General features: G+C 49.4%; 1 protein-coding gene across 1 annotated transcript in view; it reads right to left on the bottom strand.

Annotated features, from left to right (window-relative positions):
* The window catches only part of LOC137482785 (gamma-aminobutyric acid receptor subunit beta-4-like), a 72,134-nt gene that overhangs the window by 33,284 nt on the left and 23,835 nt on the right, over nt 1–15,015 (bottom strand). Inside the window, 1 exon segment of the mRNA XM_068205387.1 lies at nt 12,434–12,501. Within this exon segment, the coding sequence (XP_068061488.1) occupies nt 12,434–12,501 (68 nt within the window).

A 15,015-nucleotide genomic window follows, 5' to 3' on the forward strand; every position in this document is an offset into this window, starting at 1 on the left:
TTATTTTTCCCCCCTGAGGAAAAAATTAGACAGAGCTTGTAATTCCCTGTGCTGTCAAGACCTCCAGTGCAGTTTGGGGCTGCAGAGGTAGAAATTCATGTTATAAATAAAGCAATATTATTACTTTACATGGCAAAATAAAATGCAGTGTATCCAGCTCTGAGCATTGAAACCACGAGTCTCTGCAACAATATCAAGGCACACAGGGCTTTGAAGACATTGTTTTAACTGAAGGAAGGAAGGTTTCCTGTTTCAGGTTCTGAAAATTGCCAGAAAGATGTCATTTCCCAGGAGTTACCCAGAGGCAAACAAATCCTTTAAATCATTTCAGACAACTAGCACCTCCTGGGTGAAACCACCACCTCAGCTAGGCTGGCACAGATTGGCTTGACCAAAAACTTAGACTGGTGTTTGGTTCCTGTAGAAAGCAAAGTTTGATCACGTGGGAAGGATGAAGTAGATGGTGAAGAGCAGAAGATGATGAAGATGAAGTAGATGGTGAAGAGCAGAATGTACTCCTGGCAGGGGGGTTCAGTTAGGTCAGGCATGGTCTCAGCACAGAGGATGGCATCCTTTTCAACAGGAACAGACTGGCTGCAAACCATTTCCCCTGCAAACCCTCAGACTCCTGCTCCCAGAGCCCCAGCTCTGTATCTGGGGTGACTTTCTGCACATGAATATTCTGCACAGCTGCATCTGTGACGAGCTCAGTGAGAGGGAATGGTGCTAGAGAAAAGGGCCAGCAATCAGATTTACCAGCTGTGGTGTGGACAGAGCACTGCCCAGTCATGCTGGGACAGCTGGAAAGGGCAGGGGCATCAATGGATCTGTTCTAGGAAAGCATTTCTACTGGCAGGGCTATTGGAAGTAGCAAGCATGATGGATGGATGATGGATCTCTCCTCCTCCATCATGGGTTAGTCTGCCTGTAGTTCCAGGCTCAAGCCAAGGGAACCAGCCCAGGCTGAGGCCAGCAGCAGTGCCCACCATATGGACCATGCTGGCCCTCTCCCGCTTCATCCACCCCAGTCCTGACTGTGGGATCACAGACCTGATGGGTGGGTGCTGGTAGCACTGAAAACAGCATTCACTCTGCAGCTGTAGGGAACACTCCTGATTCTGCTGAACAAGTCAAGCTTATTGCAGGATGCATGAATGGAAAAAAAAAAAAAAAAAAAAAAGAGGTTTCAGCAGGCTGTAGAGGTCCACAAGCAGAGCAGACTTTGACTTCACAGCCAACTGGATGGGGAGAACAAGCTGCAGTCCCTGTCCACGCTGAGTGAGTGCTTGCTGCAGCACCAGGACCAACAGTCCTGGAGCCAAGGAGCTCTATTTGCAGAGCTGGCAGGGAGCCCATGTGAGCTCAGTAAATAAAGTATCCACATAATAAAAATACCCAAAAGAACGGTTTAATTTTTTTTTTTCCTGAGGGTTCTGATATAGAGAGAAGCGTAGGGTAAACCCATTCCTCCAGAAGAGTGGAGCACACAGAACCTGAAAGGTCTGATGGCTCACAGCTGGTACAGCTGAATACCTGGCACTCCTTTTTGGGGCAAGCAGCTGGACTTGGGATAACGAGGCTGAGACAGGAGCTTCTGTATTGTAAAACCTCACATCCCCTGCAACCCTAGCTACAAACTCTTGATGGATAAAAGGGTCAATGCTTTGTGTATCAGTGACCTGGGAAAGCATCAAAGGAGGTGGTCAGGGACACAGAAGGCACAGGCTGCCTTCCCCTGCAGTCACACTGGAGATACGGGAGATGCTGGGGTAGCAGGGTGCTGCAGAGGAAAGGAGGTGAGATCCAACCTGTAAGCAGTGAGCATGTTTTGGGTTTGCTCCCCTCCTCATCAGAGCCTCAGCTGGGAAGTCAGCACACCCTGGAAAATGCAGGCAGGGATGTATGAGACAGCATGCTCAGCCTGGGGACCCAGCACACCCCGGAGCAGGCAGCGGGAGAGCAGCTGTGCACACCTGGCAAGCAGTGGCGTGGGAGGGGCCAGTGCATCTTGCCTTTCACTTCCTCCTCTGCCATTTTTTTCTGGCTGGGGTTGACCTGAGATTCTGTTTGTGCCAGGGCAGCAGGGACTACCCACAGCTCATCCCACATGCATGCATGCCCTGCTTTCCCAAAATGATCCCTTCGTCTGACTAGAGGACCTCTCTGGATCTCCAAGCAGCTCAGCAGACCCTCTTCCTTCTACCATCCCTTTTCCTTGAATGTTCCTTTTTCTCTGTAGCCTAGCAACTCAGCACAGACTCAGAATATTAACAGCTCCTGTCCCCACACACGATCTTCTCCAGAGGCCTCAAAAATGTGATAGCAGAGAGGCTGAGAGGGGTAGGAGCAAACATGAGAGATGTGGGGAGCGTGCAGGGAGCCTCTCCCAGCATTCAGAAACAGCAGAGCCATTCAGCTGTCGGATCTGCCACCTTCACTTAACATGTACATAACATATAGAGCTATTTATAGCCCCATTTATTTACATATTCAAATAGCAGCAAGACACGCAAGCACTTGTATTTGGATTTAGGTTCTATATTGAGGTACTGGCACTCTTGCACAAAATACATTCTCTGTTGCTGGGTGCTTTAAATGTATATATGACAGAATGTCAGAAGGTCAGATTCTCAAGGTCTAATTTGGTTTTCAATCAAATCAGATGAAGCTTTCACTTGGGGGGAGAGCTACTTTAGCATTCTGCAGTAATCCTCTCCAATGCTGCAACATTGCTATTGAAACAGGTGGCAGTTTGGAACATTGCTCTCAAACAGAGCCAGCTTTTTAATACATGTATATATATATAAAATATATATAGGCTGGGGGAGTTATGCCCATGTGAAAACATGAATAAAAATTTAAGCAAGGCCGGGGTGGGGGTGGGGGAATTATCCCAGGCAGTTTTCTGCAGTAGGAATTCTAACTACTACAGGAATGCTGGGGTGAAAGCTGAAGTGGTTCATACCAGCACCGTACAACACTGACATGTTCAGAGCTAAAGATATCTCGGCCGATAGAGGAACAGATGGAGCACTGCAATGCATAGCCCTGTTCAGCTGAAGGCACGCTGCAAAGCATCCAGCCACAGCCTCTCCGCCTCCCCAGCACGGCTCCTCTCCTGGCGTGGGGCGCAGTCACCTCCCAAGTGCTCAGTGAACTCGGCCTTTTCTGAGTGCACCGAAACGGCCCCGTGTGGGAAACTGCCTGGTGAGCAGAACATGGGAGCTCTGTTCTGAGCACTGCAGCAGGCTCCACTCAGCCCTCCCGAGGCTCAAACTTGTACTGGAGGACTCGCAGAGCTGCTCCTCAGGGAGGGCAGCACCCTGGAAAGACTCACACTGGGGGATCACTCTTGACCAGTGTTGCCACCAGGTTTTATTCATGCTGCAAACCCCAAGGTCTGGGCTGGGAATCAGCCAGTTCAGCTTTGCCATAACCCAGAATTTCCCATTATGCAGACGAAGAGCATTCTGCAAATTCTCCCATTAAGATATCAAGTGAATGCTGAAAGAACCCCAGGCAGAAACAAGCAGAGTAGAATAGAAGGGTTTAGGAGAAAAAGAATCATTCCCTTGTCCAGCAGTTCAGTCTTTCCTCAACTGAGAGCTTGCTCCAGCAAGGTCCCCACAGTTCACCTCCTACGTATGGCCAAATCATGCCATTTGGCCAACAAAAATATTAATTCAAGGTCATCATTAATGTTGAAAAAGTCACAGCCCATCAGCACAAGCACAGGGAAACCCTTTTTGGGGAAGCAGTGGAGCTGTCCCCTTACAGGAGGAGAGCCTCAGGCTGTCAGGTGGCAGGACTGCTGCTCCACCAGGCTGCTCCCTGCTCCACAGGCACCGAGTCCTTGAGACCTCTGTCTCCAAAGGAATTCCTGGGGCTTTGTGCAGATCCAGCTTCCAGCTGGCCACGGCATTTGGAGAGACTGCCTGGTGATCTTTGGCTTGTTACTTAGCAACTGGACTCGAAGTAGTAGTGAATTTACTGGGCTGTCACTGCAGCCGCAGCAATACCAGGAGCAAGGGCATGGGGAGAGCTCTGTCATGGGAATGGGATAACTTGTGAAGTATTATGGAAGGCAGGCGAGATTTTTCCCTTCTACAAGTTGCCATAAATGCAGTAAATATTGACATATGAGTCACACTGACCTATTTTCTAGCTTTTAAGCCGGGACAATCTTTTTGCAACTGATTTCAGAAGCAGTGAATGGGGAGCATTGTGGCAAGCACATTTCTCTCTCTCTCAGGATTTTTCATAGAGGTGCACAGAGAGAAGAAAGAGAAAACAATTTCTATTTCTGCTCCTTGTTTTTCTCATGTGGAATGTGTTTGGGGAATTGTTTACCTGGAGTGATTGCTTGGTTGGATTCTGGTGAGAATTGTTTGAGCCTGATGGCCAATCCAACCCACCTGAGTCTGGACTCTCAAGAGAAGGTCACATGTTGTGAGTTAGATATGGTAGTTAGAGAAAGTAGGTTTGTAGTTTTAGTATCTTCTTTTATATAGTATATTAATGCATTATAGCATAGTTATAATAAAGAAATCATTCCGCCTTCTGAACTGGAGTTGGACATCATCATTTCTTCCCACTGGGTTCGCCTGCATTTTACAATAGAGCACTCCAGGCTCCTTCACAAGTTCACTTTATTCTTGACTATTTTATTCAACCCCTTTGGAAGAGCCATCCCCGTCTTTCAGGCAGACAGGGGACCACTCCTTGTTTAAACTTGAGCACCCAATCCCCTCCCCACCACCCTGCAGAGTACCCCTGAGGCCAGATGCTTTCCTTGTCCTCCCACACTACCTCAGTCCAAGGGATGTTTCAGCACAACCAGTGGGAATTCTGTTAAAGAAGGCATTGTGTGATGTGAGTCCACATCTGATCCTTGGTTTTTTAGGCTGTGTCAGTGCTGGTGAAAGTCACCCCAAGCCTCAGCACTCACAGGATATCGCTGCTGCAAGGATAAAAAAATCCTAACCACAAATCTAATGATGGCAACTGAGGTGGGTCCCTGACAGCAGCTTTGCAAAGGTGTTTCTGGAGATCAGTGGATTTCTACTCTTGCTCTCTCTCCAGACAAGCCACAGAGCAGGCAGTTGTGCCTCCTGCATGCAAACAAGAGCATCTCAAAGCTGCCAAGTCCAGAGTGCTTTGGAGGTTACTCTCCACCCTGCCACAGCCATCTTTTATTGCTCCAAACATCCCTCCAGCAGCAGGAAAAAGCATCAATATGCTGCTGCTTTGCCTCAGCCAGCCAAGTGGTCGTGTTTCTCCCACTTCCTACTGCTGGAGAAGAAAGTGAGCAGGTCCCCAGGGTGCCTGTGTGACTGATGGCAGTGTGCACATGGACCTTTGCCTCCCCTGGTAACTGTCCCCTTCAGGAAATGCTGTTTCACCTGCACAGAAGCAGCACTGTTTGATGTCCCAGCCATCCCATGCACTGCAGCCCCACACACCAGGAGCTGAAGGGACAAGAGCTGTGTGACCCCAGCAGAGGAAGGCACAGGCCCTTCCAGCCCTGAAGAAACCTTGCATCCCAGCTGCCTGCTGCAATACCCTGGTTTAGATCCCACAGAAGCCCTTGTGTATAAGAAAAGCACATAACCCCCTCCTGCCCATGGCTGCAGGGATAGCCCACCCCAAGTCAGAGCTCTGCCATCCTCACCGTGAGCAGTTCAAGACTCATTGAATCAACCAGGTTGGAAAAGACCTCCAAGGTCATCAGGTCCAACCTTTGACCAAACAACCCCATGGCCACTAAACCATACCACAAACTGCCAGGTCTGCTCGGTTTTTGAGCACTGCCAGGGATGGTGACTTTACCACTTCCCTGGGGAGCCTGTTCGAATTCTTAACCACTCATTCAGTGAAGAAATTTTTCCTGATATCCAACATGAACCCCCCCTGAATACTTCTCCACTACCAAGGCCCCACAGCACCCTGTGCTACGTCCAACACTTCCATCCCAGGAGGCTCCAGCAATCCAACAGGACTATATTCCCTGCAGCACCATGACAGGGCACCATCTGCAGCTCAGCACCGACCTCCTAGTTTTCTCATATTTTGGCAGTCCTAAATATTCAGCAGCCTTGGATACCAAGATGTAATGTATACACGCACACAGAGTTTAGACACCACAGTGTCACAGGGCTGGGGATACCCAAGGCTACAGAGAAACATTTGCAGCACTGGAGTGTCATGTCATACTTGTATCTCACAGCCTATAACTCCAGAAAACTCTGACTGTAGGATTTAAATTCTTTAACCTTTGCTTTTAAAAAACATTTGGATACCCAAGGACATAGAGGCTGAGAAGTATCTGTATGTCATTTCTCCATTGAAAAGAGACAGCAACAAAACAGAACGTTTTCAATTAGGAGTAAGGAAAACATTGACACATTTGAAGAGAGTAGATGGTACTAAAAGGCACTGTGTAATAGTAGAACTTTCTTCTTTAAAATCTTGTTTTTTAAAGCTCAAGGCATCTACACCAATGGAAAATCCTTTTCAAGGGCACATTGCAGCAAAGTCGGGTTTGTCCAGTATTGCAGGTGTACATATATTCCAGAGAAAACAAAACTGCAAAGCCTGCTCAGGACAGATTCCACCACAAAGTCTATTTCAAGCACGCCCAAAAGATGGAAAATTTGATGTAATGAGGAGAGTGATGCCCCACTGATGATGGTGTAACAGGTTGTAGGATGAACTGTCCTGGTCAAGAACACTCTTACACAAAACCTGGTCCACTTCATTTTGGGTTAAAAGCCAATTGAAAACCCTTGCAGCTCATGGTTGCCTTGAGACATGCTTTACATCTCTTGAGCAGGGAAATCTGCCAAACCAGACAGCTTGTTTTTGAAGCAAGCTTCGAGAAGTTGGGAAATAACAGCCACGATGCTTCCTGCCATAACCTCCAAGAGATCCAGTGCCAGCACCAGAGCAGTCACTCCAACAAGGCACAGCCTGGCACAGGGGCACAGGGCTGGGAAGCAGTGGCCATTGGAAGAGGTTGCCCAGAGAAGCTGTGGCAGCCCCTGGATGTGTCCAAGGCCAGGTTGGATGGGGCTTGGAACAACCTGGGGTAGTGGAAGGTGTCCTGGTTTGGAACGAGATGAGCTTTAAATCCCTTCCAACCCAGACCATTCTGTGATTCTCTGAAGCAGCACATCAAGGTCAGCTGTGCCAAGCACCATGCCCTGACCCCTAACCCCTCCCCACTGCAGGCTGTCCCCCAGCAAAAGGAATTGGCAATCTTACGGGCATCCTTCCTTTCACACCCCTATTCCTGCAAATGTTTTTATCTGGAAGCCTTGTTTCATACAGTAGCCCTCTGCAACAATCCTCTTGTAACTTTTCAACTTGTCACCAGGTTTATAAAACTTTAAAGCTGGTGCTATAACAAACTGAAATGATGTTATTGCAGATGTAGGAGAGCATCTTGGGATGAATAAATTATAGGAGCCACAAAGAAATCATGACTATAATGGCTGGATGCTCCGAGCTGTCTACGGTGTGCAGACACAGGAGGGAGCAGGTTTAGGACTGCACAGATCATAGGGCAGGAAAATTGAAGCGTTATGAAGGGTAACCTCCTCTTATTTCAAATGCATACAGAACTTCTGGTAGTTTTCCTTATTGAAATAGTTCATTAATACTTCAAGGGAGTCTGAACTGTCTGGTGCTAGAAAAATATGTCCCCAGAGATTGCCTAGAGAGGGAAAAGGCTGCATTGGAAGGATTAGTCCTTGTCTAGTCCCACCATGCAGGAATATACAGCACACCCTGAACAGGCCAGTCCTCCGCTGGATGGAAGGACATCCAGCAGTGGGGGAAGACTTGCAGCTCTTTCTGAAGCCACTGGTGCTGGACACCATCAGAACTGCACCCCCAGGGCAAGTTGGCTGAACCACACCCTCCAGGTGAGTGACTCTGGGCAGCATTCTGGCCACAAAGCACAAGGACAGACACCCACAGCCTGCTCCACCTGAGTGTGACATGAGCTCCACACTGCCAGGGCTCTTCATTCCCCAGCTCAGAGATGCTGCTGGACTCCTCAGTAACCTGGCACTACACCAGGAGACCTGAAAGTGTCACTGCCCCAGTGCCACTGCACACCAGCAAGAGTCTATAAACACCTGCAGGCTGTTCACTTGACACCTTAAGCTTTAGCTTTTATATTTTTCAGGTCCTGTACTGCATTAGTGTGAGGCTCTGAGCTCCATACAGAGTGTTGGTAAGCTCTCTTCACAGTTTGGTCAGACAAAAAAATCCTTCCAGGCCTGAGAGCCAAGGCCACCATCACAGCCTCAGGCTGAGAAGTATAAACAAAAGAAAACTGGGGGGAAGCAAACTGAGGCAATGTGACTCCATTACCCGAAGCTGTAACTGGAGAATGAACCTCTGATGTGCAAATAGACCAAACTCACATCTGCCCAAAAAAACTCCTGACCATTGTGCATCTTGGGTGTAGCCTCTGCCAGGCTCCTGCACTGCCCAAGGTGAACCTGTTAAAGGCCTTTAATAAATGCTCACTTGATTATTTTAACTCTGTCTGGCCTCTGCTCTAGGCAGCCATTCCAGGCATCACCCTGCTCACTGCAACTCAGTCCCAGGTCACCCCAAAGGAGATGGGCTGGGTGAGTTCTCCAGGAGATACCATCCTTCTGTCCTTCACGGGTCACCTGAGCTACTCAACAGCAGCAGCAGGAAGACATTCCTCCTGTCAGCCTGCCTTCAAATCCCCAACTTGCAAATGTGTACAGGAGATGAAAAGACTCCAGTGAGGCTTTCATCTTCATGGATCAGCACTTCCCAGAGGGTCTGCCACTCAAATGTGCCCCCCCAATACCTATTTGGCCTGGCCCCTGGCATCCTTCCCCAGACATTTCAATTGATGTCACTGATCTTGGCTCAGCAAATAATCCTTCTAATCACTGACAAGAACAGAGGCTGCAGCTCAGCGTTGCTTAGCCATGCTGAGGGGGTACACAGCAAGAAAGCATCACTCTAGAAAGTGAGCTTGAAAATATGGCTGACCACACACAGGCAGCAGCTGCCATGAACCAGGAGGGGACACTTTTTAAAATAAGGCCTGTGGTTTTGGTCTCTTGTGACTGGGAGATGGTTGCCACTGTACCTGTGAACACCTTGCAGTCTGGCAAGGCACAGGGTCTGGGAATGGCCCTAGGGGAGCTGGAGGTGCATCAGCCTTGGCTGTCAGAACACACATGGCATCTACAGACAGCTGCAGAGCGTTCTGTGTGCCAGAGTGCCTGGGAACATCCAGCAGAAGGACATCACTGTGCCGCCTTCTCAGAGAGCCCTGTGTCCTCCAGGACAGGAACGTCACCACATCTTCATTTTGGGAACACGGTTCCCATGGGAGTGAGGGCAAGGAGTGCTCGTGGATGGAGCTGGATTGCTCCACAGCACCACAACCAGCTGGACTCCTGTGGAAAACAGCTTTTGGAAGTATGCAAAGTCTGGTCACTGAGAGCACTTGTTCCCCACCACCAGGCAGCCAGCAGGCGCCAGGAGTCCCAAGGAAAGGCGGGGAGAGCCAGGGGCTCTCCTCAGCCTGCCCAGTCCCAGCACCAGGGCCATTGTTCCCAAAAGGATGTCTGAGGATTAATTAATTATCCTACAAGGGGTAGTAAGTAATAACACTCCTTGTGGAACAATAGAAGCTATTTGGTCACCATGACAACCCAGCTTCACTTGTGTGTCTTTAATTTATTCATTGCACTGTTCCTTTCCCAAGCACACATGATGCCAAAAAAATGCCTTGTTTTTCTTGCCAGTATCCATGTCCAGAGCGGGGGTAAAACACAGCCCTTTCCCCGGGGCATCTGTCACACAGAAGAATGATGCACATAAAATCCCTTCAGCCTGGAAACTTACATCACAGGAGAACTCTTCTGCTCCCTAAACATTTGTTCTTTAAGATGATTCTGATTCTTATCCCCTTTCTGAAGCTGCCTCACCATGGTGCTCAGAGATCTTGATCTTGAATAAATTCTCACCTACAGCCACATCAACTCCCATCTCAAAACCTTTCCACACCCTCTCCCCCTGCCCCAGTCTATGTAGGGAAGATGAGCAGGACATATTTTCTTGTCAAACAGAGAGCCAGGGGGGATAATCAAAAGCCTAGAAGTGACATTCCTTCATATCCACAGGAGTATGGCATGGGCAGTGGTGCCCAGCCTGACCACAGCCACACCAACCACCATCAAAGCACTCAGTGTCCATCACTGTGCTGCTCAAATTCTGCAGGATCCAGAGCAGCACGTGGATGAAGGTCTATGCCAGGAAATCTGTGCATCACAGAGGGATCATTGTTCCTGTTTCTCCCCCAGTTGTGTGCCAGAGGGGAGCAGGGGCTCACTGCAGAGGGAGAGCACCACATTTACATGGCAAGGGTTGGAAAGTGCTGCTGGGACAATGGCTACTGCGTGCCTGGCCAAGCTGCTCACACCTGCTGGACAAAGCACTTGATCAGCCCCTGTAGCCCAGGGACACCTGTCCAGCAGGAGGTTCATCCTGCATCAGCCTCTGCAGGGCTCAGCTGCCTTCACGGAGTGCTTGGATTGCAAAGGGCCTTAAAGATCATCTTGTTCCAGCCCTCTGCCATGGGCAGGGACACCTTTCTCTATCCCAGGCTGCTCAGAGCTCCATCCAGCCTGGCTTCGGACACTTCCAGGGATGGGGCAGCCACAGCTTCTCTGGGCACCCTGTGCCAGGGCATCTCCACCCTCACAGGGAAGAATTTTTTCCTGAGATCCAATGTGAACCTACTCTCTTAGTCTGAATCCGTTCCCCCTTGTCCTGTCACTCCAGCCCTTGTAAAAAGTTTCTCTCCACCTTTCTTGTGGGCTCCCTTCAGATACTGGGAGGCCATCCCTAAGCTGACTTTTTTCCAGGCTGGGCAATCCCAGCTCTCCCAGTCTTTCCTCGCAGCAGAGCTGCTCCATCCCTCTGATCATCCTGGTGCCTGCTCTGGACTCGCTCCGGCAGGTCCCTGTCCTTCCTGTGCTGGGGACAGAGCTGCTCAGGCTCACAGGGGCAGTTGCTACAGCTGAGAACCAATGCCTCACCCCCTCTCAGTCATGTTTGTGCAAGTCTTGGTCTCAAGGCACAAGCCCAAACTGTCCATCCTTGCTCTAGCAGGAGGGTGACATTTGCTCCAGAACACCCAGGTCCAAGTTGAGCCTAGGAGGAGAGATGACTCAAAGCTGAGTTGTGGCCTGACAGGCAAGATAGGTGGAGCTAGGTTAAGCCATCTGGCCCTGCTAAACTGAGCCTAAACTCAAGCACAGCTACCCAGTGCCTCTGTACCCAAATCTAGGGCCACACCCACTGCCCAGTGTCACTGGACTGAGGTGTCACAGGTCATGCAGAGAGTTCGGGTGATGGTGGGATGGTAGCAGAGGAACTTTCACATAGGAACATAAAGGTTCATGGCTGGCTCTTCCCCGTGGCTCATTCCAACACGTATTCAGGCTTTTCAGGCAGTTTGGAAACAATACCAACTGGTCAGGTTGTGTCACCCCCCTCCTCAGAAGAGCTGCTGGGCCAGGGAAACAGGGCAGAGACAGAGAAATGGGCCAGCAGCAGAGGGAGACCAAGATTTTAATTGACCTGAACTGCAAGAGCTCTGAACTGGCCCAGGATTGTCCTGCACGGGCCAGGAAGGGAGGAACTGGGCAGGAGCTGTCAGGAGGCTCCCATCAGCCTCCCCCTCCACTCAGCCCCTGGGAAAGGAGCAGAGTCTGGAGGAAAAGCCCCTGGACAGGAAGGAGATAGGCAAGATTAGGCAATTACAACACAATCTATGTCCTCTGCTGGGTGCTGAGGGCTTCTGAGGGACAGTCCTGGCTGTGAACCTAAACCATGACCAAAGTAACCGACAAATTTCACAGATTTCACCCCAAACCATTGCTACCTGAGCAGATTTTTTTGTTGTTGTTCACAGAGGTATGAAAAGCTCCAATCTATCAATGCTACCCAAAACCAGATTTCTATTAGATGCCTCTCTTTCCAGCACAGATCTCCAAGGAAATGTTGAATTGCCACCAACAAATGAAAACTCACTGTTTTTAACTTGGCAGGGACCAACTGACCATAAAGCCACCTTTGCATCAACCAAAAAAAAAGAAAAAAAAAAAATCACATCTACTTTTTTAAGGCATAAGCTTTTCTGACTTGGGGAGGTGTCTGTGCAACCAGCACAGAAGGGATAAGAATCTACTCTGGATGAGATGAGATGCCACAAGCTCCAGAGATGCTAGCAGAGATCGAGATGCCTCCAAGAAACCACTGCCTTGGAAGTAAATCTCAGCCAGAACATGGAAGAACAGTTTATAGTTGGGGGTTTTTTTCCCCCTTTCTCTCTTTTTTTCCTTTTTCTCTCTCTTTCCAAACTTACCATGTTGACTTCAGAGATCTGGTCAATGCTGGAGATGTGGATGCTCATTCCCACTGTGACAGGGTTACCTGAAACACAAATAGGCTGGGTTAGGACCACATTCAATTCCTCTTCTCTTATCTGCAATATAAGAATTGCCTAGGAAATGCATGGATTTGATTTTAAGCAGCAACATACCCTGAGTATCATGGAATTGAATGTGCTCAAGTGATTAGATTTCTCTCACTCCCAGACTTACAGACTCACCCCAAGGAGTAGTGCAGCCTAAGCTTGATTTTTTTTTTTATAATTCCTGGAAGTTAATTACCCCCAGTAACACAATTATCTCTGGTTATTCCAAATAATCCCTTCAGAGACCATCAGCAGGCTCCTAATGGGCTCGCACAAGGTGGTCCTGATTGACCATACAAAGAACTCAGCACCCAAGCCCATGCAAGCCTCGGGCAGGAAACATGCTCCAGCTCATTCCTCCATCACTCTGAGTACTGAGTACTCAGTCTGAAAATCCCAAGTGAGTTTTAATACCCAAGGCACCAGACAAGTACAGGAAACAGATCTATGAAGTGAAAAAGCAGCATTTGTAAGGTGGCTTTTCAGAGCAGAGCTCGGATTAGAGAACAGGACAGTCTTTACTGTGGGGTTTAAGCCACATAAAACAATTTAAAACAAGATACACAACCACTACCAAACCCAGCAAAAGCCTTCCTGTAGCTGGAAATGGGGTTTTGCATGTTACCCCTCCCCTGCTCAGGCCCACAACCCCAAAGGCAGAGCACAAACCCAATCCCACCCCAAGAAAAGCCCCTTTCCCACACATGCAAGGTGGAAAATGATCCTGTGTAATGCTCAGTAGAAAGGGAAAGGCAAGCAGTGGTGCCACTCAAGGTATTAACTCTTCCATGCACTCATTAGTAGATCTAAGTGCTGAAATATTTACAGATAATCATGAAATGGCTTAGAAAGTAATTAGGAGATTGGGGGAGAGGGGAGAACCACACAACTGGAAATGGAGTGATTTTTTAATTATGTGTTACCAGAAGTAGGGAAGCAGTGTCATTAGGGGTGCCTTGTGATTGGGTGTGCTGTTCACCGAGACCCTCTGCTGCAAATTAAGCAGCATTATCCTTTAATGGAATATGAACAACACTGAAAACATCAGAATCAACCACTGTAATTAGGCCCTGCTATGCAAATCTCCTTAAAGAGGCAGTGCAGGCTCCAGCACCCCGGGCTGGCTGACAGGGTGCCCGAGGCAGGGGTGCTCAGGAGACCTCGTGGAGCCGCTGAAGATCCCATCACAGACACACTCCCAGACACATCTTAGCTGTGCTTGTGCCTTCATCCTTCACAAGGGAGCCAGGTGGGAAAATAACCAACAGTCACGCCAGGGAGACACGATTCTCCGCAGCCTCTTTGTGCCAGAGGCTGACACGGGCACAGCAAAGCTTTTAAGGAAGTCTCACTTTGATAGTTTGTCTTTTTTTTTTCCCCTGAAATCAAGGCCTTGTGATAGAAGCCATAGCAGGAGGAGGAAGTCAGCGCTGCCCTGAGGATCTTGCAGGCTAATTGGTGACAGGAGGAGAGTCAGGGCCACGCACAGGGCTGCAGCAGGGCCTGGGAGAAGCCACATTCCCATTCCAGAGCCTTTCTGCCATGCAGTGCTGTTCCCTCCAAGAATGCCCCACTGCCTGCTTGGCTTCCAGCCTGTCCCCAGCAGTGCTTGTGTCACTGTGGCTGTGCATCCCCTCCTTCCCCAGCACCAGCCAGGGCTCGTCCCCCCAGCGAAGGCAGCAGCCTGGGTGGTGAGAGCAGGGGAGCACTGGCAGTGGGGATCCACAAATATCTGTCAGCTCAGGGCCTGTGCAGCCCCTTCCATCCATCCAGACAGTTGTGCTGTGTTCATCACCGAGTGTGTGTGTGGCATCCGAGCGCCCGGGGTCACGCAGTGACTCAGAGCCAGGGACGAGCTCCAGAGCTCCCCTCTCCCAGCTCCAGGAGCAGCTCTGGGGTGGAGGGATCAGCTCCCTGCAGAGTCAGCAGGGCCCCTCTTGGCCCTGCCGATTCCTCCACGTCTCATCTACCAGCAAATTTGGTAGGCTCCACTGCCCACCTGTGAGCCCTGGGGTGTGCAGCCCCTGGGCTCCTGTGTGTGACTGTCCTACAAGCAATGAAATGCAAGTCCTGCCTTTACTGCACATCTTGATGCCAGGGAAGCCATTTCACCTTCTGCTGACTCCCAGTCTGCTCAGGACAGGCATTCAGGAGCATGGACACTGCCAACACAAAAATATGTCCTGACTCTCAGTGCAGCCCAATGGAAAACCAGGCCAGCTGGTGCCCAACACTCAGACTTTTAAGTAGTACAGAAAAATAAACAAAGGACATCAATTCTGCCAATGTTAATAGCTTCAGGCAAGAGGGATACAAAAGTAGGGTATTTCAAATATGGGATAATGTCATCTGTAGATTTGTCCAGAAGAGACAGAACTCTGCATTTATGGATCCAAGACAGGGCAAAAGAAGTAAACCTGATATTAAAGGCCCATGCTTTTATCTGTGTCTTGCCAGTGGGTACAAAGAAC

The sequence above is a fragment of the Anomalospiza imberbis genome, chromosome 14 (genome assembly GCF_031753505.1).
Source record: "Anomalospiza imberbis isolate Cuckoo-Finch-1a 21T00152 chromosome 14, ASM3175350v1, whole genome shotgun sequence".
Classification (NCBI taxonomy): Eukaryota; Metazoa; Chordata; class Aves; order Passeriformes; family Viduidae; genus Anomalospiza; species Anomalospiza imberbis.